This window comes from Dendrobates tinctorius, unplaced genomic scaffold, assembly GCF_039654945.1.
Source record: "Dendrobates tinctorius isolate UK_male_01 unplaced genomic scaffold, ASM3965494v1 ptg000159l, whole genome shotgun sequence".
In the NCBI taxonomy this organism is placed as follows: Eukaryota; Metazoa; Chordata; class Amphibia; order Anura; family Dendrobatidae; genus Dendrobates; species Dendrobates tinctorius.
In genome coordinates, this window is record NW_027361826.1 from 14,246,457 (window position 1) to 14,273,749 (window position 27,293).

The 27,293-nt window shown below is 46.2% G+C and overlaps 1 protein-coding gene across 3 annotated transcripts in view; it reads right to left on the reverse strand.

Annotated features, from left to right (window-relative positions):
- Positions 1–699: 699 nt before the first annotated feature.
- Positions 700–27,293, reverse strand: part of TEF (TEF transcription factor, PAR bZIP family member) — a 50,805-nt gene continuing 24,211 nt past the window's right edge. The window contains exons 1-5 of one of the 3 annotated variants that reach the window (XM_073549554.1): positions 21,396–21,625; positions 16,977–17,282; positions 13,651–13,871; positions 13,248–13,459; positions 700–2,802 (exon numbers count right to left, since the gene is read on the reverse strand). In XM_073549554.1, coding sequence (XP_073405655.1) covers positions 2,781–2,802; positions 13,248–13,459; positions 13,651–13,871; positions 16,977–17,282; positions 21,396–21,531 — 897 coding nt within the window. In that variant the 5' untranslated portion in view covers positions 21,532–21,625 and the 3' untranslated portion in view covers positions 700–2,780. Of the gene's footprint in view, positions 2,803–13,243; positions 13,460–13,650; positions 13,872–16,976; positions 17,283–21,395; positions 21,626–27,293 lie in introns of those variants that run through there. The other 2 variants (XM_073549555.1, XM_073549556.1) reach the window with 2 other exon arrangements.

The window sequence follows — 27,293 nt, forward strand, 5'->3', positions numbered from 1 at the left end:
ACTAACCACGTCATCGCGCCCTCTGACCGGAATAGCACAGCCAGAGGACGTGGAGGACAGAGTGGCACGCGGCAGTGGAACGGGGACAGGTGAATATAGCATGGCTCCCCCCGGTCCTCACCGTCATACTCAACCCCCTTCCTGGCACGGTCTTTGGCGCTGCCACTCTTCCAGTGTTCAGCGTTGACGTGGTACCGCTCATTAAAGTCATGAATATGTGCATATTCGCTACTTTCATGAGCAGTACCACGTGACCGCTAAACACAGGCACCGGAGACCATGGGAGATGCAGGGGCTGCAGAGACCGTGCCAGGAGGGGGGGGGGGTAAGTATGATCCGACACCCCTGCTCCCCCTCCCCCCACCAACCCCCTGGCGTATATGACTCTAGTATAAGCCGGGAGGGGGACTTTCAGCCTTAAAAAATGGGCTGAAAATATTGGCTTATACGGTAAGTAATTCGGGGTTAAAAGAGGTAACAATTATGTTGACTATAAGATCCAATCAAATTCCTGCTTTAATTTTTTTACATACCGTATATATTTTAAATTAAAGTAAGATCTTGGGGAACGTACTGTAAGTTTCAAAGGTGTAACAGGAACGCATGAAAGACCTATATCCAGTTGTGACCATAATATGCATGAGCAAGATCCAGCCGCAACTTACCTGATCAATTTAATTAATCAAACGGGAAGCCAGGTTTGAAAACAGATTTACAAAGTTTATATACAAAATAGGTAGATGCCCTACATTATTAAATGCAGATGTGCAGGATCAAGTTATTTTGTACAGTTTTATACAAGACGAGTCTGAATATAAACCACATGCATCTCAGCAATGTAGTAACAAAGCATTTACATTGTTATAGTCATTAATAGGGACAGTCAGGTCACTATTCCTTATGTGTGTAGTATCTGGGTACATGCAGTGCTTTCATCTTATACTATGTGAATGCCAACTGCAACTGAGAACAGTTTTCTTTAAAGGAAAGCCATTATCAGAAAATTACCTATTGAATAAATTAGGGCGTGTGTAAAACTTTTTTTTTTTTTTTTTTTTTTTTAGTTTTTAAACATAGTACGGATTGTGGTAACAATGAAAAGGGGAAAAAAAAAATCTCGCAATTTTCACATTGACCACTAGGGTTTGTTATTTTTTTTTTAATACTCTAACTTCCCTATAAGGAAACATGGCCACAATGAAACAGACCCCAATCATATCTTTTGTAATGAAGTGGCTAATGAGTCATTGTGAAGGCACAGGGAGCAAGGTCAGCTGTTACAGCTATTCTTATGTGTTGGCATCCCTCATTATAATCCTGTCTCTGATAAGAAAACTTCTGAAAAGTCTTCCTGAAAAGGACAGATCTATATAAAAAAAAAAAAAAAGCCCCGTGGCCAAAGCAATTTTTTTTTTTCATAAAAATCCTTAAAAAAAAATAATGCGACACAAAAACCTGATTTAAAAATAGGTCATTTTCAGATGATTGCTTCCCTTAAAAAACAGTTTATATAAAAGGAGTTCCTTTGGTTTAACTCCACATGTACATCCTCACATTCTGAGGTTATAGCTCCAAGTTTAGGGGCCTCATTTTACCACATAATTTAGAAATTCAGCAATACATGTCCACTGCTGTTTCACACTTAAAAAAAAAAAGTGTTACCAACTAACACTAAACTACTTCACCTCTTACAAAGATTGTGGCAAAAAAAATAGTTTCCAATATACAGTACTATATATATATATATATATATATATATATAATGCCTTCAATTTTTCTATTAAACCCTATGTTAGACCTCCTTAAAGTCCATATTACAGATGAAAAAGTTTTGTGGCGATCACAGGTCCAATGACCCAAACTAACTTGCAGTTGTAAGGCCGGAGTCACAGGAGAGTATGTTGTCTCGTGAGTAATTTCTCCATTGCCACCATCCATGGTAATTGGGCTGCACTCAGATAACATTGGAGTGCAGTCAGATGTTTCCCCACACACCCATAGACTTGTATAGGTGCTTGTGATCCGATAGTCGGATGCAATCACAGATCTGATCTACCCCATAGAATCAGGGCTGTGGAGTCAGTAAGCCAAACCTCCGACTCCTCAATTTCCATGACACAGACTCCACCAAAATGGGCTCCTACTCCGACTCCACAGCCCTGCATAGAATAACACTCTTCTGAGTGCTAGGTCATGTTTTATCGCATAGAACTCAGCCATGCCATATGCTCATGTGGGCGAGACTAATACAGATGCTAAAAATGCGTCAGCATCATGGCGGTCTGAATGTGGTCTTTTAATATTTTTGTATTATTATGGAGTCACCAAAAGATAAGTTTCCATCATCATCCAATACCACGAGTAAGTTTCTACTCTGTAGTAGCAACTTCCCCTGCAATGCCCTTAATCCACAAACCATTATAATAACCATGAAAACCAGACATCGAGCTTTGGTACAAAAATTCCTCTTGAAGACTAACATTAGCTTCCTCTGTAATGTGTTCAACATCAGTGCTAGTTTATCACTATAGCGAAACCCTCCTGCCCGGCAAAAGGAAGGGGGAAAACAAAAATTCACAGAAAGATCCAGATATGGTTTTTTTCAGCCATTCAGGAAAAAAATATATATTTTCATAGAGAAAATGTCTTTAGAGTCTTAGAATCCTTAGAAGCAGTTGGAAACCTGTAGAAATGATGTAAAATCCACTGGGATCCAGAATGGGAATCAATTGTTGAAAAATTGGATTTTGAGGGGAAAAAAAAAAATATTGAAAGAAGGATCACTCTGAATCACTGAAGTCACTTGAAATAAAAGAAGAAAAGTGTGAGAAATACAGAAAATGCATTAAATGGCAATATTACATGAACATCCTCATATAGGAAAATCTGTAATGAGCTTACATATTAAGAAAAAAAACACTGTGCGAACAAATAAAAATGGTAAAAAGTAAAAAAAAAAAAAAAAAAAAATCACATTTATTTCCTGTGATGACAGACAGAAGATTTTAACCGAAATCTATTTTTTCCAGCCTTATTGGCCATTACAGCAGAACATTGTAAATACACGTCCCACTGCTATTTTTGTGGTTCCTTATTTGTACATTATATGACTACAGAAAGTAACTTGCCTAAAATGCAAATTTGAGTGGATTTACCCAAAACAATCTATAAAACATATGCCATCATGTACTAATTGCAATAAAAACTATAATTAAATGGGTTGTCCACTGCTAGGACAGGCAACCCCATCTCAATCTGAGTATTTGCCCCCGTTACTATAAAAACCATCTATACTCGGCTCTGGTTCCGATGCTGTTACAGCGGTGTCGGCACTCGCATTCCCAGGGCTCACGGGAGGCTGTTACATCACACAAGCCCTCCGTCCAATTAGCGCTGGAGTCACTATCCCAGTCTTCAGATGTATCGATCATCAACAGGAAGTGAGCATTCCAGCTGATCTCAGACTTCCTCTTGATGTTCAATTTGTCCAAAAGCGGAGACAGTGACGCCGCTGCAGGGCATGCAAGACGCAATAACCTCGCGTGAGCCCGGGGAGCACGAGTGCAGGTCTCTCATTCAATGTCGGCAAACATCCAGATTGAGAAGGTGTTGTCCTAATAGTGAATAACCCCAAAAACTAGAATACATCTGCTGAGATTTGTGCAAAGGTTAGGCGTCTCATAAAAATTACACAAATAAGGAGATTTTTGTGTGCTCACCGTAAAATCTCTCTTAGCCTCTAATTGGGGGACACAGAACCATGGGTGTTATGCTGCTGTCCACTAGGAGGCGACACTATGCATAATCTGAAAAAGATTAACTTTGGCTCCTCCTCTGCAGTATACACCCCTGGACGGCGTCAGCCTTTTCCAGTTTTGTGCAAAAGCATTAGGAGGAACGTAACCAAATAACATAACCATGCCTGTAAGAAGGCTACTATGTACGAGCTCAAAGAACAATATGAGAACTCAACCGTAAACAACGGCCCATAAGGGCAACAGGGTGGGAGCTGTGTCCCCCAATTAGAGGCTAAGAGAAAGATTTTACGGTGAGTACACAAAAATCTCCTTTACTCTGTCGCCTCATTGGGGGACACAGAACCATGGGATGTCCCAAAGCAGTCCCTGGGTGGGAAGCAATGGACGAATATTGTGCTAGCAGGTCCCAAAATTTGGGGCACTGCCGCCTGCAGAACCCGTCTACCCAGGCTCGCATCCGCTGAGGACTGGGTATGAACACTGTAGTGTTTCGTAAACGTGTGTAGGCTAGTCCAAGTGGCCGCCTTACACACTTGTGCCGAAGCTTGATGCCGAATGGCCCAGGAGGCCCCTACTGCCCGTGTAGAGTGTGCCATGATACCGGCCGGAAGAGGGGAACTGTTAAGTCGGTAGGCCTCATGTATGGTGGACTTGATCCACCTGGCAAGGGTAGCCTTGGAAGCCGGCAGTCCCTTGCGACTACCTTCTGGAAGAATGAAGAAGAGGGAATCAGACTTCCAGAAAGGTGCAGTCCTGGACACGTAAATCCGCAATGCTCTGACGAGGTCAAGCATATGCAGAGCCTTCTCCACTCTATGAACCGGGCAAAGGGATGGCAGTGAAATCTCCTCATTGAGGTGAAAGTTGGACACAACCTTCGGAAGGAAGGATGGTACCGTGCGGAGAACCAACTTGTCCTGGTGAAAGGCTAGGAAAGGCCTTCTGCAGGAAAGTGCTGACAATTCCGACACTGCGTAACGAGGTGATCACCACTAGAAAAACCACTTTCTGAGACAGAATGGAGAGTGGAACTCCTCTAAGAGTTCGAAGGGTGGAGCTTGCAATGCTGTCAGGACCAGATTGAGGTCCCACGTATCCAGCGGACGTTTGTAGGGAGGAACCAAATCGGGAAACTCCCTGGATGAAAGTCCTTACTTGCGGTTTAATAGCAATGCGCTTTTGAAAAAGGACTGAAAGCGCCGACACCTGACTCTTAAGCGAGCCTAAGGATAGCTTGGCGTCTAGGCCCGATTGAAGAAAACCTAGTACCTTCGAGAGGGAATAAGGGAGTGGGACTTGTCCATGAGATTCGCACCAAGAAAAGAAAGCTCTCCAGGTACGATAATAGATCTTGGCAGAGGCAGGCTTCCTTGCCCTGATCATAGTTGCAATGACTGCCGGTGAAAAACCTGCCTGGGTTAGAATCCAGGTTTCAAGGGCCATGCCGTCAAATTGAGAGCCCCTGAATTCTGATGGAAGAACGGACCTTGAGACAGAAGGTCGTGACGGTCGGGTAGACGCCAGGGGGCGTCTGCTGTAAGTTGAACGATGTCGGCGTACCATGTACGTCTGGGCCAGTCTGGTGCGATGAGGATGGTTGGAACTCCCTCTTGCTTGATCTTCCTCATGACCCTGGAGATTAGGGGGAGGGGTGGAAAAATGTACAGAAGTCGGAACTGGGACCAGTCCTGGACCAGGGCATCCGCTCCGAGCGACCGCGGGTCGTGTGTCCTGGCCATGAAATTGGGGACCTTGGTATTGAGATGGGATGCCAATAGGTCCACCTCCGGGGTTCCTCAGCGTTGACAGATCTGGTAAAAAAATCTCGGGATGGAGAGACCATTCCCCCGAGTCCATTCCTTGCCTGCTGAGGAAGTCGGCTTCCCAGTTTTCTACACCCGGAATGTGGACCGTAGAAAGTACCGACCTCGTGTCTTCCGCCCAGCGGAGGATATGTGCCACTTCTCTCATCGCCTGGGCGCTGCGGGTCCCGCCTTGGTGGTTCACGTATGCCACAGCCGTGGCATTGTCCGACTGTATCCGTATGTGCAAGGCTGCAAGCAAGTGATGAAAGGCTCTCAGTGCCAAGAGGATGGCCCTGATTTCCAGAATATTGATGGGCAATGTCACTTCCCTCGGTGACCACTTGCCTTGTGCCCTGTGATGTAGGTGCACCTCCCCCCAACCTGTCAGGCTTGCATCGGTAGTCAGGATCTTCCATTGTCCTGAGAGAAAGGGCTTCCCTCGTGTAAGCGAGGTTGGTTTGAGCCACCAATGCAGGGACCTCCTGGTTGACGACGTCAACCTGAACTCCCTGTCGAGGGAGAAGGGATTCCTGTCCCAAGATCTGAGTATGGCTAGTTGAAGGACCCTGAGGTGAAACTGGGCAAATGGCACTGCCTCTATTGCTGCTGCCATCCGGCCGAGGACTCTCATGGCAAATCGGAGAGATCGAGGAGGACTGCGAAGGAGTGTACGAACTCCCAGACGGATGGCCACTGTCTTGTCCTTGGGAAGGAGCACCAGGCCCCTGAAGGTGTTGAATAACATTCCCAGGAATGTTAGAGTCTGACTTGGGATAGTCGACGATTTCTGTAGGTTGACTAGCCATCCCAGGCGACTCTGTGTCTATTGTGATTTAGACACTGACCTCGCAGTCTTTGAAAGTGGGAGACTTGCTGAGGAGGTCGTCCAGGTACGGGACGACTAGAATGCCTCGAGTGCAGAACGTCCATGGTGGCCGCCATGACTTTGGTGAACGTTCTTGGAGCCGTGGCGAATCCGAACGGAAGGGCGACAAACTGGTAGTGGTTTTGGTTGACCGCGAACCTGAGAAACCTTTGGTGGGTGGGAGCAATTGGTATGTGCAGACAGCGGCGTATCTGGGGGGGGGGCAGCCGGGGCAGTTGCCCCGGGCGCAGCCAGCAGGGGGGCGCAGTCGGGCCGCCTAATGCAGCGGTCCAGTGTCCTCCTTGGCAGCTGCGTTCTGCCGCCCCCCCGGCCTGAGAGTCGGCGGTTCTGTGTCAGCTGTCAAGCTGACAGCCGGCGCAGAGAAGGAGCGCGTGCCGGCTCCCAGGGAACAATTGTACTGGCGTCTATACAGACGCCAGTACAAATGAAGCTCTGACCGCCGGGCCAGAGCGATGTCAGCAGCGTGATCAGGTCATGTGATCACGCTGCTGACGTCACTCCCCGGCGCCCAAAGCAAATGCTGGTGGTAAGTGTGCTCCACTGTGGAGCTGAAGAACCACCGAAGATGGGCGATGAGGGGGAGTTAATGAGTGGAGATGGGGGGGGATTTGTAGAGGGGATGGCGTTAATGTGTGGGGGTATTTATAGTGGGGATGGGGGTTAATGTGTGTGGGGGTTAATGAGTGGGGATGCCATGGGGTTAAAGTGTGGGGGGATTTGGAGTGGAGATGGGGGTTATTTAATGTGATGGGGGTTAATGAGTGGGGATTGGGTTAATGTGTGCGGGGGGTTAATGAATGGGGATGGGGGTTAATGTGTGGGGGCGTTAATGAGTGGGGATGGGGGTTAATGAGTGGGGATGGGGGTTAATGTGTGTGGGGGTTAATGAATGGGGATGGGGGTTAATGTGTGTGGGGGTATTTGGAGTGGAGATGGTTATTTAATGTGTGGGGGGATTTGGAGTGGGGATTGGGTTAATGTGTGCGGGGGTTAATGAATGGGGATGAGGGTTAATGTGTGGGGGCGTTAATGAGTGGGGTTGGGGTTAATGTGTGGAGGGATTTGGAGTGGGGTGGTGGGTTATTTAATGTGTGGGGAGATTTGAGGACACAAAATAAAGAGTATGTATGAGGAAACAGTATAGGGGATTGGTGCAGACAGTATGGGGAGCGAATGGGTTAATGTAAGTGGACACGGTATGGGGAGTCAGGGATATGTGTGAGCAGACAGTAGAGAGAGTGAGGGGGTAAATATATGAGGAGACAGTACGGTGAACAGGTGGGATGCTAGAGGGGAATAGTGTGAGGCGACAGTATATTGCAGATATTTTTATTTAGGGGCATTATAATGACATTTCTATCTTTAAGGGGATCGTGTGGAGATTTGCTGCAGAAGACCGGAGAAGATTGAAGTCTACAGAGACGAGATGTGGATGAGAAAACTCATCATGGGGTCTAGAAGAAAAGGTGACTGACTGCAGAGACGACGTCATCTATAAGGTACCTGGATGTAAATGTTATTTGTGCTACTGACTTATTCTCATGTTTTTATTTGTTAGGAACATTAAAGGGTTTGTCCAGGTTTCTGCTGAGTCTGCAGTCATTCTATGTGACTGCAGACTTCTGAATTCTCACAGTGCTCACTGAACACTGTCAGGATTCTCTCGTGCCGGTAATTTACATACATGCGGTCACATGCTGACTAGACATGTGTGGCCTCACTCAATGAAAATGAACAGAGCGAGGCCGGGCACGTCTAGTCGGAATGTGGCCAGAAGTATATAAATCACATACTTGTGCTGACATAACTGTACATCGGCCAGGGAGAATCCTAAAAGTGTGCAGTGCATTCGTTGTGAGAATTCAGAAGCTGCAATGTCAGGATTCAGCGCTGCAGGTTCCAGCAGTCATCACACGGACACTTCACTCATATGCGATTTTCATAGGTATGGTCCTGTGACAACGAGCTTCTCTTCCTGCTTCTCTCAGTTTTTTACTGAACACTGAGAGCATTAGGAAGAGCAGCTCGCAGGTACATGGCTAAGTGTGCAAGTCGCATATGTACTTGGGCGGGGGGGGGCGCCGAACCGAATTCTTGCCCCGGGTGCCAGAAAGCCTAGATACGCCTCTGTGTGCAGATACGCATCCTGTATGTCTATGGAGAAAAGGTATTCTCCCTGCTCCATGGATGCAATGATGGACCGGAGGGACTCCATGCGGAAATGACGCACCCGTACGTAGCTGTTGAGCTGTTTTAGGTCCAGTATGGGTCGGACGCTGCCTCCTTTCTTGGGGACTACGCACAGATTTGAGTAGAACCCTCGGAATCCCTCGTTCGCGGGAACCGGCACCACAACTCCTGCTTGAAGTTGAGAGGAGACCGCTTGGTGGAAAGCACGAGCCTTGTGTGGTGGTATTGGAGGAATAGAAAGGAAGAACCGGTTCGGTGGAGCGGAAGACACTATTTCCCTGACCCACCTGTCTTCTGTAATAGGCAGCCAGACTTGCTGGAAGAGTAAAAGTCGGCCGCCTACTGGTGGGGTGTCTTCCAGAGTTCGTGAGTCATAATGAAGCGAAGTTCTGAGGTTTTCCTCCCTTGGGTTTCGCTTGGCCTGCTTTCGACTGCCAAGACCTGTCCGGTCGCTGCTGCGTCCATGGGTTGTCCCTGCGTGGAGAGCGGTTACGGTTTTGCGCTGGGCGCGAGACGGACCAACCCGAGGAATTCCGAAAGGATCGGAATCGCATCTGGTTTCTTCGTTTAAACGTGCGTTTCGGTTTTAGTTGAGGGAGAGAGGTACTCTTACCCCCAGTGGCATTGGCTATCATTGTGTACAACTTTTCGCCGAAAAGTCTTCCAGTAAGATACGGAAGTCGCGTGAGGGACTTCTTTGAGGCCGCATCCGCTTTCCATTCTCGCAGCCAGAGGATGCGTCGGATCGTGATGGCGTTTGATGCTATTCCCGCTACACCTCTTGCGGAATCCAGGGCTGCATGAAGCATGTAGTCTGCTACCACTGGTATCTGGACCGCTTGGTCCGAGAGCTCGGGATTTGAAGCTTGAAGACCCTCCTGTAGTTTTTTGGCCCAAGCCAGGATGGCCTTGGCCGCCCAAACTGAAGCAAACGCAGGGCCCAGAGAGGCACCTGCCGCTTCGAAAATAGAACGAGCCATGCGTTCTACTTGCCGGTCTGCTGCGTCCCTGAGGGTTTAGCTATCTGGCAGAGAGAGTAAGGTCTGCGCTGCTAGCCTAGAAACCGGGGGGTCCACTTCAGGTGGATCTGTCCATTGTTTGGTGTCTGTGGGAAGGGGTACTTCGCTTCCAAATATTTGCGATTAGCAAATCTTTTCTCAGGCTGCGCAAACTGTTTGGTAAGTATTTCCTCAAACTCATGGTGATTAGGGAAGACCTTAGGTGGTTTCTGAACACTTTTGAAGCAAATCCTATGTTCTGGGACTTCCGAGGCCGACTCTGGAATTTTTAGCACCCGATGAATGGCAGAGATTATGTCCTCAACTAGCGCTGTATTGCTAGTGGGAGAAGGTACCACGGACCACTCCGTTTCGTTATCTGAGTCGGAGTCACAGATGCCCTCCGAATCCTGTGCCTCGCTAAGGTGATCCCTGGAGGGCGACCTGGGGCGGGGGATCTCTGTGGTAAATTGCAATGTCTGTGACAGGGGACTGCCTAGGAGACCTGGAATGACGGTGGACGACGACGACGACGACGACCTTGTGCTATAGGACGACTCAGGTGATCGAGACCTGTGGGTCCGCTTACGTCTGTGAGAGTCGGAAGCAGCATGTTCCTGAGACAAGCTGTCCGTTTGCTGTGTAACGTCCATAGCCGGGGCCCGACTCTGCAGAGCTTGCAGCAATGTGGCAGTTAAAGTTGTCTATGGACTGTGTCATAGACTGTGACATCTGAGTTGCCCATTCCGGCGTGGCCTCTGACACTGAAGCGTCAGTAGGGACTCCCTGGGGTTCTGACCCAGAGTTCTGGATGCAGTCCCGGCAGTGCGGATACGTGCTGCCACTAGGGAGCGTGGCTTTGCAGGCTGTGCAGAATGCATAGAAACATTCCTGCCTGGTTCTCTTCCTTGAGCCCGGCATAGTGCACAGAGGCTGGCTATCAGGGATGGTACAGGGGTGGCTACGCAGAGGGAACCCACAGAGAGCCTTATATGAAGTATGGATTCACAGCTGAGTAATGAGAACCCAGCTGTGAGCTTACCCCACCGGTGTGCCCCTAGGTCCAGCGCCGACAGATCCCAGTTCTGTGCCCCCCGGAGACCGCTGTGATGCTCTTCTCCTGGATCTCATCCAAAAAAGAAAAAAAAAAAAAAAATGGCCACCGGGACGCTGAGAAGAGGGAAGAGGGGGCGGAGAGCTGAAAAGGGCGCGCTGGGCTGTGTAATAATGCGCCCTTTCTGCCTCAAACCGCCCCTTCTATGACACTCCAGCGTGTCATTTTAGTCAACCGGGGGTCTAAATTAGAGGCCTGATGCCCAGGAGGGCTCCAGAGCGGCGCGGTAGTCCGGGGGGGGGGGTCGGATTTGTACCAGACCCCCCCCCAGAATGGTCGACTGGATAGCGGTGGGGTTAGCAGGGGAAGCGGTTCTTGTATGGGGGGCCCCTGGAGCCGCTGCGGAGACAGGGACTCAGAAAAGCCCCGTCTCTGCTGTGCCATGCCAGTCCGCACCCTCCCCTGGCCCCAACAGGATCCCTCAGCTGGTCTGGGGTCCCTGGAAGCTGCGGAATGGTGCCTATTCTCCAACCCTACCTGAGGCGTCTCAACCTAATGCCCCCTGCGGGGGATTAGGGAGGGTGCGTCTGTCACCGTCAGGGGGTCTTCATCCTCGCCTCAACCTCAACCCAGACCCCAAAGGGGTTGGGGAAGGAGGGGGGGGGGGGACAACTTCGGACCAGTACCCGCAGGACTGGGGAAGGAGCGACATGGGGAATAGCCATCTCAACTTCAACCGGGCACCCCTAAAAAGGGGGCCAAGGAAGGAGCCATGTCGTGAGTCTCGCTGGAGACCCACTTTTCTTCATCTGTTCCTGACGAAAAAAGAGAACGGAAAAAAAGGTGTGCCTCCTTGCGACACTAAGCAAAAACTGGAGAAGGCCGACGCCGTCCAGGGGTGTATACTGCAGAGGAGGAGCCAAAGTTAATCTTTTTCAGATTATGCATAGTGTCACCTCCTAGTGGACAGCAGCATAACACCCATGGTTCTGTGTACCCCAATGAGGCGACAGAGTAAAAAAAAATTCTGGTCTAAAAAACTAAAAATCACATGTATGGCAGATACATTACAATCAGAGCTTCATGCAATATTCTGATTTTCATAGGACATGCTGCTCCACAAACTGCAGAAGTCATTATCCCATGTGATGCATATACCTGGTGACCTTTTCTCTTCCCCAAATTTAGCAGGGTTAAATCTGTATAACCCCTTCCCATACACACCATCACTGCAAATATTATCCGTAAAGCTGCATTAACCTGCAGCCGCACTTCAGGAAAAATCAGTGGCCACACACATTAAGGTACTGCCACACTAAGCGATGCACCAGCGATCCCGACGATATGGATCGCTGGTGCATCGCTAAGTGGTCGCTAGTGGGCTGCCACACAGGCAGATCTCACCAGCGACATAGCAGCGGTCGGGGGTCGCTACTTACCTGTCAGACGAGGCGATCCTGACATCCTCCCGCCCGCATCGCTCATAGTCGCCACAGGAAGCTGACGACGAGAAACGGCAAAGGCTGTTCTCGCGCAATCAGTGATAATCAGCGGGGGAGCCGATCGGTGGCAAGTATCACAGATAGCGATATCGCTAGTAATATCGCTGCTGCGTCACAAAACCAGTGACGCTACAGTGATATTGCTAGCGATATCGCTTAGTGTGACGGGGCCTTTTTAGGTAGCAGTCTACCAAGTGATCGGCAGGCAGGCGTTTTATTTGACCCTTCCATGCACACTCAGCTTGGACAAATGTGCATGCATTCTCAGCAGGAGTATTGGAGGGAGTAAGCCACCTTTCTTTCGGAGAACAAAAGGATTGAACTTGCCAGATTTTTAATTTTCCATCACGGTTCAGGATGCCCTCTTATAGAATAGATAGATATATATTGGCACAGATGTGCCCACTAACGTATATGGCCAGGTTAAGGTCCATTATCTCACTCACTTATATAGATTCCATATTCGTCTGACGAATCGAAACAAAATGCCATGAGTGGACAGCTCCCTAAGACTTTCCCCAAACACTCGCTACTCTTCAGCCTTACATGCCCTCAAGAACTCTACAGAAGGCTCCACGGCCGCCATCATCCAAAGACATTCCACTCTTCTGCAAGTTCTTCTAAATGTCTGAATTATTACGAGACTTCTTATAAAGGCTACGATGGCCAAAATTAGTGATGACCATACACTTTAGGATTTTACAGATGGGCTTTTGCCTACTTTTGATACCCAAAACCTCAGGAGACTGAAACCTCCACAAGATTGCAGGCCATAAAGTGTGGTTATAAAAAAAAAAAAAAAAAAAAAAAAAAAAAACACTAATGAAATAGTAACCTAGTCTATGGCCTCAGCCTCACATCCACCATCACTACCAGTAAGATTGCTCTGTACGATACCCATCAGATCCTAAGTGTGCCATCTGATCCTCAGCACGTCTCTACTGAACATAGTATAGCAGAAGGGTAATGGATTTTAAGAGTGACCGTCATTACAATCGGCAGTATTCCTACAGGGTGGGAAGGACATTTGGCAACATGTTAAGAGGATGCTTACAACTCTCCATATTGGCTCTCATATTTGGTAACTATGTTTCTGCATTTGCCCAGCTCTTTTCGTAACTCTGCCACTTCTGTACGTAGAGCAGTGTTCTCCTTTTCCAGGAAAGCGGCTCGGACAGTGATCTGGTTCTCTTTGAGTCGCCGGGCGTCTCGGGATCGCTTAGCCGCCACATTATTCTTCTTCCGTCTGTTCCAGTATTTTTCATCCTGGGTGAAATATCATCAATGATTACACAGATAACATCAACTCGTTGTCCTACACCACAATATAAACACAGGAATTCATCAAATCTATGAAACATTTTCTATGTTGTTGTGCTACTTTAGTAGTATTTTACACTATATAATATTTTAAAGATTATAGACACAGAAGAAGCAGCACAATTTATGCAAGACACCTTCAAAACCTCTGGGACATAAACTTTCTTGGCTTTCTTGATCATGGGTTGTGGCTTCAACTCTTCTTCTGCAAATTTGTGTTTTCTCGGATCGAAAAGTTCTCCTCCCGGCACGGTGGAGAGCACCAGATCACTGGGATCTGGATTGAAGTTTACTTCCACTTCTACTTTTTCTGGATCTATAGGACTTGGCGGATCGGATTCTTCTTTTACAGAGATTTCTACATTGCATGAATAAAGAGGAAGATTTGTCACTACATTATAAATCCAGAGGTCTTTGCACATAAGGGTTTACTCAACAGATAAATGCAATCAGTAACTATAAATGGTGGACTGTTCAGGGACTTCCATAAAAAAAGTTAAAAGCGATTTTCGATTAATTTCACCAGTTACCATTAGATTTTTGGGTCTTGAGCACATGGGTCATATATGGCAGATTTTCCATCAGGATATACAGAAAGGAAGATCCCTGTATATTACCCTGAGTTGTGGATGAGATTTTACAAAATTGGTAGTGGAAATTGGCGCTCCGAATTTGAAATCCAAATAAATGTCAGTTTATGATTCAGATTTCACCCAAATGCAGAAAAAAAAAAAACTGCAGTGAAACCTGCACAAAAAGCCCTGGATTCGGCCTCTGCAGATTCGCTATGGAGTTTTTGCTGTAGAAATTGTTCTGTGTGGACTAAATGTTTCTTGCAGAAAAAGGTGAAGCAGACTCCAACTGGTTTGGTTTTGTTTGTAAAAAAGTTGGTCTTGTTGAGAATTCTCAGATACATTTAAAAGTGTACATGAAAGCAGGTCTAAAAGTGACCTAGTCTATAATCAATCGTCACACATCATATACGGTAATCCTTTCCTGAGCTGATCGCTGGGGTAAAAGGATCCTGTGAGATGCGAATCTGAGACAGCATTATACCCCCCACAGAACCCCTCATTCAGCTGTCATAAAATGTGGAGCACAGTAGCTCCATAGGGAATAATTCTAATGGGAAGAAATGTGTCCACTTTTGAGGATGGGTGCAGATACAGCCACTAGACCCCACTGATCAATAGGTTGTAATAACTTGTTTTCACAGGAAAACCCCTTTAAAAAAAGGTAAAACCACTAATACATACAGTACAGACCAAAAGTTTGGACACACCTTCTCATTCAAAGAGTTTTCTTTATTTTCATGACTATGAAAATTGTAGATTCACTCTGAAGGCATCAAAACTATGAATTAACACATGTGGAATTATATAATTAGCAAAAAAGTGTGAAACAACTGAAAATATGTCTTATATTCTAGGTTCTTCAAAGTAGCCACCTTTTGCTTTGATGACTGCTTTGCACACTCTTGGCATTCTCTTGATGAGCTTCAAGAGGTAGTCACCGGAAATGGTCTTCCAACAGTCTTGAAGGAGTTCCCAGAGATGCTTAGCACTTGTTGGCCCTTTTGCCTTCACTCTGCGGTCCAGCTCTATTGGGTTCAGGTCTGGTGACTGTGGAGGCCAGGTCATCTGGCGTAGCACCCCATCACTGTCCTTCTTGGTCAAATAGCCCTTACACAGCCTGGAGGTCTGTTTGGGGTCATTGTCCTGTTGAAAAATAAATTATGGTCCAACTAAACACAAACCGGATGGAATAGCATGCCGCTGCAAGATGCTGTGGTAGCCATGCTGGTTCAGTATGCCTTCAATTTTGAATAAATCCCCAACTGTCACCAGTAAAGCACCCCCACACCATCACACCTTCTCCTCCATGCTTCACGGTAGGAACTAGGCATGTAGAGTCCATCCGTTCACCTTTTCTGCGTCGCACAAAGACAGGGTGGTTGGAACCAAAGGTCTCAAATTTGGACTCATCAGACCAAAGCACAGATTTCCACTGGTCTAATGTCCATTCCTTGTGTTCTTTAGCCCAAACAAGTCTCTTCTGCTTGTTGCCTGTCCTTAGCAGTGGTTTCCTAGCAGATATTTTATCATGAAGGCCTACTGCACAAAGTCTCCTCTTAACAGCTGTTGTAGAGATGTGTCTGCTGCTAGAACTCTGTGTGGCATTGACCTTGTCTCTAATCTGAGCTGCTGTTAACCTGCGATTTCTGACGCTGGTGACTCGGATGAACTTATCCTCCGCAGCAGAGGTGACTCTTGGTCCTTTCCTGGGGCGGTCCTCATGTGAGCCAGTTTCTTTGTAGCGCTTGATGGTTTTTGCCCATGCACTTGGGGACACTTTCAAAGTTTTCCCAATTTTTCAGACTGACTGACCTTCATTTCTTAAAGTAATGATGGCCACTCGTTTTTCTTTACTTAGAATTTGTATTATGGCAAGAAAAAAGCAGCTAACAGTCTATTCAGTAGGACTATCAGCTGTGTATCCACCAGACTTCTGCACAACACAACTGATGGTCCCAACCCCATTTATAAGGCAAGAAATCCCACTTATTAAACCTGACAGGGCACACCTGTGAAGTGAAAACCATTTCCGGTGACTACCTCTTGAAGCTCATCAAGAGAATGCCAAGAGTGTGCAAAGCAGTAATCAAAGCAAAAGGTGGCTACTTTGAAGAACCTTAGAATATAAGACATTTTCAGTTGTTTAACACTTTTTTGTTAATTATATAATTCCACATGTGTTAATTCATACTTTTGATGCCTTCAGAGTGAATCTACAATTTTCATAGTCAAGAAAACTCTTTGAATGAGAAGGTGTGGCCATACTTTTGGTCTGTACAGTGCAATATATATATACACACACACACACACACACACATACACACTCTTGGAATAACCTGCAGGGGGAAAGAAAAAAAAAAAAAAAAAACAGAAATGTGTTTCAGACCTACTTCCTCAAGCATAAGCACTGGTTAAGAACATAGCTCTGAAACACGTTTGTGATTCTTCATGGGGTTTCCAAGATGTTTTATTGATTAAATAATAAAGATATGATTAAAGCAGGTTTCCCACTGCTGGATTTCATCAAACCATGTGCTTTCATACACATGATCTTTTACAAAAAATGCACTATTCTTATGCAGTAATCTATTAATCCCACCTGTAGGTATTTGACCCTAGAGGGACCAAATAGGCTCTGTACATGACAGTTTGTTTTTTTGTTTTGTTTTTCTATATAAAATGCTTCAGCTTATTACAAATAATAGACAGATACATTAGGCTTCTGCTTCAAACCCTTTAAATGCCCCAGTTGCTACTGAATGTGGCATCTAAGGGGTTAAGTGGAATTATTGAAGATCTCCAAAACAGGACTGCAAGTCAAAATGTGGGACGTGCATGTGTAGCACATGGCGGAGTGTAAACTAGAAGACAAATTACTGGAAGAGCACCTTCTGTATTCTGCAGCAAAACAGACGGCGACACCGGGGATGTGGAAGAGGTGGACGCAGACTCCTCTTCATCCTCCAGCTTAGACACTGGCATCAGTGGATTCTGTATCGCCTGAGCCAGCTGTGTGGGGCTGGATGGGATCCCATTCTCGAACAGAAACTCATCAAGGTCCATATATTCCAGATGAAAAGATTCTCCATCGTATGGAATGGTCTTATCCCAAATGGGGGGCATGAGCGCAGCCGACACAGCAAGCGAGCTCCCATCAAGGTCGTCATTTTTCTCCAACTTAATCTTGTCTTTGTCTGGAAAAAAACAAACAATTATTTATCATTTGTGCATATTGGTTACGTAGCGCCGATATACGCCGCAGCGCTGTACACTAATGGTCATCACTGACAACGGTTCCCGACTCCAAAGGAAATATAATCCATAGCGAGGCCGAAATTAAAAAGTGCAGGGTAACCCTCACAGGAGTAAAATTAGAAATCAGGCAGGGAATTTGTAAGCTTTCATCTGTCTTCTACAAAGCTCCTCCCTGCATTTTTAGGATCACAAACCACATCAAAGGAGAGCAGAACTTCCACATGGTCAATCAGCTAAGAAGAGATAGTTACAAACTCCCTACCAGAAGGAGCTCACTGACAGATTCTTAGTTAGCTCATTCTACAGCTAGCAATAGACAATGCAACACAAGACTAAAAGGGCAATAATTTTTAATGACACCCAATTACAAAAAAAATAAATATTTTTAGCTAAAAATGATAAATGCATTCAAGAACAAAAGAATTGCACCCAGTAGAGCCCGTAAGCTTTCAGTAACACTGATCAGAGGACTGAGGGCGTCCAAACAGTAAAACCCTCAAAACACACATACTTCACAACAGCGAGTAATCTCTATGTGAGATCAGAATACGTATGTTTTTAGAACTACAAGTTCCAGCTAAGCAAGACTTTTGTTTTTGCAACGAATCTTTTGAAGAATAGATTTTGGATGTGTTGGGCGGATGATGGACGACCTATAATGGAGCATTACAGGCAGTATGGATGAATCATAGAATCGTAGAGTTGGAAGGGACCTCCTGGGCCATCTGGTCCAACCCCCTGCTCAAAGCAGGATTCGCTAAATCATCCCAGTCAGATGTCTGTCCAGCCTGTTTGAAGACTTCCATTGAAGGAGAACTCACCACTTCTCGTGGCAGCCTGTTCCACTCATTGATCACTCTGTCAAAAAGTTTTTTCTAATATCTAATCTGTGTCTCCTCCCATTCAGTTTCATCCCATTGCTGCTAGTCTTTCCTTGTGCAAATGAGAATAAAGTTGATCCTTCTACAATGTGACAGCCCTTTAGATATTTGTAGACAGCTATTAAGTCTCCTCTCAGTCTTCCCTTCTGCAAACTAAACATTCCCAAATCCTGCAACCTTTCCTCATAAGACAGGGTTTGCAGACCGGTCACCATTCTGGTCGCTCTTTTCTGAACTTGCTCCAGTTTGTTGATGTCTTTTTTAAAATGTGGTGCCCAAAACTGGACACAATATTCCAGATGAGGTCTCACCAAAGAGGAGTAGAGGGAAATAATGACTTCACGTGATCTAGACTGTATGCTTCTGTTAATACATCCTAGAATTGCATTTGCCTTTTTTGCTGCTGCATCACACTGTTGACTCATATTCAGTCTGTGATCTATTAGTATACCCAAGTCTTTTTCACATGTGCTGTCACTTAGCCCTATTCCTCCCATTCTGTATATGCTTTTTTCATTTTTATTGCCCAGATGTAGTACTTTGCATTTCTCCCTGTTAAAAACCATTCTGTTAGTTGCTGCCCACTTCTCCAGTTTATTTAAATCTTTTTGAATCCTCTCTCTCTCTTCTCTAGTATTAGATGGATTCCTGCAGCCGTGACTGGAGAGAAGAGAAAGCAAAGGCTGGGTGTACATCACCTGAAAGGAAACACTCCTGGCATCCCAGACTGACGTATGGCACAGGCGTCATCCCCCTGATAAAGTGGTGCACCTCCAGCCCCGGTCCACCGTGCACATAGTGGACCGTGTGGGGGAACGTCCTAGAGCAGGAAATCATGTAACAACACATTCAGTGCATGTGTGACTCTATAGGGGAGAGATGCAGGACATAGATGTGCATGTGATTCTATGGGGAGGAGACAGCACACACGTACATGTTAGTATAGGAGACGCACAGAGTACACGTTACTCTACTGGAGGAGAGAGAACACATGTACATTACAATATTGGAGACGCAGAGAGTACACGTTACTGTACTGGAAAAGACAGAACACACGTACATATTACCATATAGGGGACGCACAGAGTACACATTACTCTACTGGAGGAGAACACACGTACATATTACCGTATAGGAGACGCAGAGAGTACACGTTACTCTACTGGAGGAGAACACACGTACATATTACTGTATAGGGGACGCACAGAGTACACATTACTCTACTGGAGGAGAGAGAACACACGTACATATTACCGAATAGGGGACGCACAGAGTACACATTACTCTACTGGAGGAGAACACACGTACATATTACCGTATAGGAGACGCAGAGAGAACACGTTACTCTACTGGAGGAGAACACACGTACATATTACCGTATAGGGGACGCAGAGAGTACACGTTACGCTACTGGAGAGAACACACGTACATATTACCGTATAGAAGACGCAGAGAGTACACGTTATTGTACTGGAGGAGACAGAACACACGTACATATTACCGTATAGAAGACGCAGAGAGTACACACGTACATATTACCGTATAGGAGACGCAGAGAATACATGTTACTGTACTGGAGGAGAGAGAACACACGTACATATTACCGTATGGGAGACAAGAGTACACATTACTGTACTGAAGGAGGCAGAACACAAAATATTACCATATAGGGGGAGCTAAACAGACACGACCGTCACTCGTGCATATTCTACAGGAGGTGATGAGATCTATACGTATTACTGCAGGGGGTAACACAGACACCTGTACATAATACTCTATAGGCTTGTGCCTTTTCTTGTGCGGGAGCTCTCCATGGTTTCCCCACATAACACTCAGTTTTTTCTATAGACCCCAGTGATCCACAGGAATTAAGGAATGAAAAATCATATATATATGTGTGATCTGGATTCAGTTGATTTGGATGAAAATCTGCAGCGAGTCTCTGTGTCTGAGAAAGAAATCTCTATATACGGGCTGCACAGGGACGCTGTTGCGGACTGACTGCATGAAGGGTTCTTTTTCTCCCAACCTCCAAGAAAAATCGATGTCGCACTGATCAAAGTCTAATAATGCGCCCGTTATCTCAGATGTGACGAGACCGCTGCGGTGACCACAAGTAGGGCACGGTCAGTATTTTACCTCAGTATGTGTAAGCCAAAACCAGGAGTGGGTGATAAATCCAGAAGTGGTGACGGGTTTCTATTATACTTTCCCTCTGATTGTTCCGCTCCTGGTTTTGGCTTAGGCTATGTGCACACGGTGCGGTTTCCGCAGCGGTTTTGCCCCTGTGGAAACGCAGCAGTTCTGCAGACCAAGTCCAGTACAATGAAACCCTATGGCTTTTCAAAGACGCTGTGCTCACGGTGCTGTTTTTTCTGCGGTTTACAATCCGCAGCATGTCAATTGTTTGGGCGGATTCCACAGCGGTTTCACACCTTTAGGCTGTGTGCACACGATGCGTTTTTTTAAGCGTTTCCGCAGTGTTTGTGCCGGCTCAGACGCTGCAGAAACGCTTAAAAGATGCATCAAATTAATTAGCATGCGTTTTTGGCTTTTTGTGCCAATGCATGCGTTTTTAACTGCTCAGGAATCGCTTAGCGGCTAAAAACGCAGCATGCTCATTAATTTCCGCATTGCTGAGCGTTTTTAGCCATCCCCAATGTTCCCAGAAATCGCGTGTCAAAAAACGCATCAAAAACACGTCAAAATCGAGTCGAAAATCGCGCGGAAAAAGACTCGCGATTTCTGGGAAGGGGATCCTTTTCCTGAGCGTTTAAAAACGCTAGCGTGTGCACACAGCCTTAACATAGTAGAGGTGCAAAACCGCAAACGAAACCGCAGGTCACTTTACCTGCGGTTCCGCGAGGAAAAACCCGTAGGTGATTCTGACCGTGTGCACATAGCCTCAGGGGGGCGCTGCGGCCACACACGGACGCTTCCCTGCAGGTACAGCACACACGTGCACAGGTGGCGCCATAGCACCGCGCGGTACAGTGGGGTCGTCCTCTACATGCGGGGCCGGTGCAGGGTGCGGGCGGGTACACGGCCCCGTGCAGGTAGTCAGCCCCCGCGCAGGCCGCGCGCTCCCTCCGCACACTGTTGGCGGGATTGTGGGCACCGCTCATGGCCGCACGGAGGGAGGAGGCGCCATGGCGGGGAGCAGCGCCTCACCGACGTCTCCTGGATCCAGGCAGCAACTCGGAGGGTTCTCAATAAGCCTCTTCAGCACCAGCGGGAAGGAGTCGCCGAGCAGCGAGCCCGGTGCCGCCGCCGGAGAGGCCTGGGCTGAAGGCTGCGGGGCAGACATTACGGGCACGGTGTCACCGAGTCACTACCGAACGCGATCACTAGCAACCAGCGGATTCCACGCTCACGGCATTATTCATGCGCCTCCGAGGCTGATTGGTTAGAACGTTGACTACATGCAAATAACCTCCGTATCCACCAATGGCCATAGGGCATGCGGTGATGACGCACGTAATGGGCGTGATTTCTATCTTGTCCTATCACGAGCCAATAAACGCACCGCAGTGACGAACGTTCTGACATTACATTGCTATACATCGGACTCATTGGCTCTGCGTCTGTCTGGAATTTGCATAATGTATAGATTGGGAGCTGATTGGCTCAAGTGGGCATCTTACATAACTGGTCACGCCTCCCAGTCACGAGATGTCCGCGGCAAAGTCACGTTTAGACAGAAGGCGATAATTCCTCCCATCTCTTTCTGCTGCCAATGGGCCGTTTGAACTGTCAGGTCGAAGGGGCGTGTATACATTCTTTGGTTTTGATTGGTCGTTCGCTAGGATCCGGCCTTGCCCCTTGTTTACCGCGCCGAGCTGTCACAGGGCTCTAGCACGTGCGCCTCCCAGGATTGTCATGTGACTGGCGGCCCACGTGGGCTTCTCAGGGGGAGGCTCGGTGCCTGCACACTGGTGGCTTTATCTTCCCACTCAGGATAAGGACATCTGCCAAGTGTTTGGTCTGTAACCGCTACATCTGGAGGCCGGGCACGGATTACCTCCTGGTGCATAAACTGTGACTCACCTCAGTATAAGGCTATGTTCACATGCAGCGTTTTTAATGAAAATTATAAGCTTTTTTTTTACAGTATCAGCAAAAGCTGTGAGATTTCAGAAATCACTTGCAGGTTTTATTTCCCAGCTGAATATGAGGCCTGCAGCGTGTCACTTTTTTACTATTTTTTCACTCGGGGCAGCGCGGTGGCTCAGTGGTCGGCACTGCAGCCTTGCAGAGCTGGGGTCCTGGGTCCAAATCCCACCAAGGACAGCGTCTTTATTTGTCCCCGTGTTTGCGTGGGTTTCCTCCCACACTCCCCATCAGCGCAGCCATTCACAGTCCGCATTACCGTGCAAGTCACAATATCACTATGTCACACGTGATCTGCGCTCAAAAACCTCTGAAAAAAAATGCCGCAAAATGGGCGTTTTAAATGCTGTGGTTTTATTGCTGCGAGAGCAGGATTTTCCTGCAGCAAATGTGCTGCATGTGAACGTAGAATGCATGTTTTGCTGTGTAACTTAGTGATCATGTGCAATTAGGTCGCCATTGTAGCAGATTTTCCATGTGGATCTCTGGGGGCAGAAAAATCTGCCCTGTCATAATAGCTACAGTAGCGCGATGAAAATTGATGAAATGTTACAATCCAGCCATGTCCAACGCTGCTGTAGCATCGGACATGGCTGGTGACACCGATCCGACCCCCCCCCCCCACCTGTTAACGGGGCGATCTGTCCCCTGCCACTGAATGACAGCGGCGATGCGCCGCCGCTGTCATTATCTGCTCCCCCCACCATCCCTCCGCTGCCCCCCGCCTTCCGATTACCCCCCTCCCACCCCCAGTACTCACCGAGTGCCGCTATGGCTCCCGGTGTCCCGCGGTCCCGGACCATGGGCACCGCCATATTGGATAATGGCGGGCGCATGCGCAGTGCACCCGCCGGCTGCAATTTCCTTTCATTCATTTTGATCACTGTGATAAGCTCTCACAGTGATCAAAATAGAAGGAAAAGTAAATAAACCCCCCGTTTATCACCCCCATAGGCAGGATCAACTAATAAAATAAAGAAATTATTTTTATTTTTCCATTAGGGTTAGGGTTGGAATTAGGGTTAGGGTTGTAGTTAGGGTTGGGATTAGGGGTGTGTTGGGGTTAGGGTTATGTTTAGGGTTGGGATTAGGGTTAGGGATGTGGTTTGGGATGTGTTGGGGTTAGGGCTGAAGTTAGAATTGTGGGGTTTCCACTGTTTAGGCACATCAGCGGGTCTCCAAACGCGACATGGTGCAACCATTGATTCCAGCCAATATTGCGTTCAAAAAGTCAAACGGTGCTCCCTCCCTTCCAAGCCCCGACGTGTGCCCAAACAGTGGTTTACCCCAACATATCAGCATACTCAGAAAAAATTGCACAACAACTTTGGGGGTCTAATTTCTCCTGGTACCCTTGGGAAAATAAAAAATTGGGGGCTAAAAAATTATTTTTGTGGGAAAAAATTTTTTTTAATTTTCACGTCTCTGCGTTATAAACTTCTGTGAAGCACTTGGGGGTTCAAAGTGCTCACCACACATCTAGATAAGTTCCTTGGGGGGTCTAGTTTTCAAAATGGGGTCACTTGTGGGGGTTTCTATTGTTTAGGCACATCAGGGGCTCTGCAAACGTAACGACGACCGCAGACCATTCCATCAGTCTGCATTTCAAAACGTCACTACTTCCATTCCGAGCCCTTACGTGTGCCCGAACAATGGTTCCCCCCATATATGGGGTATCAGCGTACTCAGGACAAACTGGACAACTTTTTGGGTCCAATTTATCCTGTTACCCTTGTGAAAAAAAAATTGCTGGCTAAAAATCATTTTTTTGAGGAAAAAAAAAATATTTTTTATTTTCACAGCTCTGCGTTATAAACTTCTGTGAAGCACTTGGGGGTTCAAGGTGCTCACCACACATCTAGATAAGTTCCTTCGGGGGTCTAGTTTCCAAAATGGGGTCACTTGTGGGGGGGTTCCACAGTTTAGGTACATCAGGGGCTCTGCAAATGTAACATGATGCCCGCAGACCATTCCATCAAAGTCAGCATTTCATAATGTCACTACTTCCCTTCCGAGCCCCGACATGTGCCCAAACAGTGGTCTCCCTCCACATATGGGGTACCAGCGTACTCAGGACAAACTGGACAACAACTTTTGGGGTCCAATTTATCCTTCTACCCTTGTGAAAAAAAATTGCTGGCTAAAAATCATTTTTTTGAGGAAAAAAAATTATTTTTTATTTTCACAGCTCTGCGTTATAAACTTCTGTGAAGCGCTTTGGGGTTCAAGGTGCTCACCACACATCTAGATAAGTTCCTTGGGGGGTCTAGTTTCCAAAATAGGGTCACTTGCGGGGGGGGGTTCCACAGTTTAGGTACATCAGAGGCTCTGCAAATGTTACATGATGCCCGCAGACCATTCCATCAAAGTCAGCATTTCAAAATGTCACTACTTCCCTTCCGAGCCCTGACGTGTGCCCAAACAGTGGTTCCCCCCCACATATGGGGTACCAACGTACTCAGGACAAAATGAACAACAACTTTTGGGGTCCAATTTATCCTGGTACCCTTGTGAAAATAAAAAATTGCGCACTAAAAAATAATTTTTTGAGGAAAAAAAAATATTTTTTATTTTCACGGCTCTGCGTTATAAACTTTTGTGAAGTACTTGGGGGATCAAAGTGCTTATTATGCATCTAGATAAGTTCCTTAGAGGGTCTAGTTTCCAAAATGGGGTCATTTGTGGGGGAGCTCCAATGTTTAGGTACACAGGGGCTCTCCAAACACGACATGGTGTCCGCTAACGATTAGAAGTAATTTGCATTTCAAAAAGTCAAATGGCGCTCCTTCCCTTCTGAGCCCTGCCGTGTGCCCAAACAGTGGTTCCCCCCCACTTATGGGGTACCAGCGTACTCAGGACAAACTGGACAACAACTTTTGTGGTCCAATTTCTCCTGTTAGCCTTGTGAATATTAAAAATAGCGTGCTAAAAAATCATTTTTGAGGAAAAAAAATTATTTTTTATTTTCACTGCTCTGTGTTATAAATTTTGTGAAGCACTTGGGGGTTCAAAGTGTTCACTACACATCTAGATAAGTTCCATAAGGGGTCTAGTTTCCAAAATGGGGTCACTTGTGGGGGAGCTCCAATGTTTAGGTGCACAGGGGCTCTCCAAACGCGACATGGTGTCCGATAACGATTGGAGCTAATTTTCCATTCAAAAAGTCAAAAGGTGCTCCTTCCCTTCCGGACCCTGCCGTACGCCCAAACAGTGGTTTATGACCACATATGAGGTATCGGTGTACTCAGGAGCAATTGCTCAACAAATTTTAGGATCCATTTTATCCTGTTGCCCATGTGAAAATGAAAAAACTGAGGCAAAAAGAAAATTTTTGTGAAAGAAAAAGTACTTTTTTTTTTTTTACAGATCAATTTGTGAAGCACCTGGGTGTTCAAAGTCATCACTATGCATCTAGATAAGTTCCTTGGGGGGTCTAGTTTCCAAAATGGGGTCACTTGTGGGGGAGCTCCAATGTTTAGGCGCACAGGAGCTCTCTAAACGCGACATGGCAACCGCTAAATATTCCAGCATATTTTCCATTCAAAAAGTCAAATGGCGCTCCTTCCTTTCTGAGCCCTGCCGTGCGCCCAAACAGTGGTTTATGACCACATATGAGGTATCGGTGTACTCAGGAGAAATTGCCCAACACATTTTAGAATGCATTTTAGCCTGTTGCCCATGTGAAAATGAAAAAATTGATGCTAAAAGAAAATTTTTGTTGAAAAAATTAAAAAGTCCATTTTTTCTTTCCACGTTGCTTTAGTTCCTGTGAAACACCTGAAGGGTTAATAATCTTCTTGAATGTAGTTTTGAGTAGCTTGAGCGGTGCAGTTTTTAGAATGGTGTCACTTTTGGCTATTTTCTGCCATATAGACCCCTCAAAGTGACTTCAAATGTGAGGTGGTCCCTAAAAAAATGGTTTTGTAAATTTTGTTGTAAAAATGAGAAATTGCTGGTCAACTTTTAACCCTTATAACTTCCTAAGAAAAAAATATTTTGTTTCCAAAATTGTGCTGATGTAAAGTAGACATGTGGGAAATGTTATTTAGTAACTATTTTGTGTCACATAACTCTGGTTTAACAGAATAAAAATTCAAAATTTGAAAATTGTGAAATTTTTGCCAAATTTCTGTTTTTTTTCACAAATAAACGCAAAAATTATCGACCTAAATTTACCACTAACATGAAGCCCAATATGTCACGAAAAAACAGTCTCAGAATCGCTAGGATCCGTTGAAGCGTTCCTGAGTTACCTCATAAAGGAACACTGGTCAGAATTGCAAAAAATGGCCAGGTCATTAAGGTCAAACTAGGCTTGGTCATGAAGGGGTTAAATAAAGCTACTTTGTTTTTGATACTTCTTGGTATTTGGATTTGACAAAACTTTATCAATACAACCATGTGTGGCTTACATGTGTTTTTTTTTACCTGCAATTTAATCTAATGTAAATCTATGGGGATATCACCAGTGTGCGGTGCGATTCCCCCCGATGCCGGCAACAGAGGAGATAGAGAAATTACTTTCTCCGTCTCCTATGCAGCTGTGCTCTGATCCTGTGATGGGAGAGGATCACACTGACTCTGGGATCACGCTTGCAGCAGAGCAGGAGCCGAATGTCATTAGCATATCGCACCCGATGCACTCATATGAGAGAATCATCGCATGTTATACGCTAAAGGGACCTCGGCCTAAGGCTGGAGACACACTAGCGATTTTAAAATCGGTCCGATTTTGATGCAGGAGAGTCAGACGAGTGTAATGCAAGTGTCATGCGTTTTTTATGCGAGTACAATCCAATTTTTCACACCTAGCATCTGATTTACATCCGAGTGCAGTGCGATTGCTATCAGACTGCAATGCGATTTTAACATGAGCTTTAACATAGAGCATTTCTCTGTCATTTACACATAGTTTTCAAACAAAATATTCTTCAAAATATATATATATATATATATATG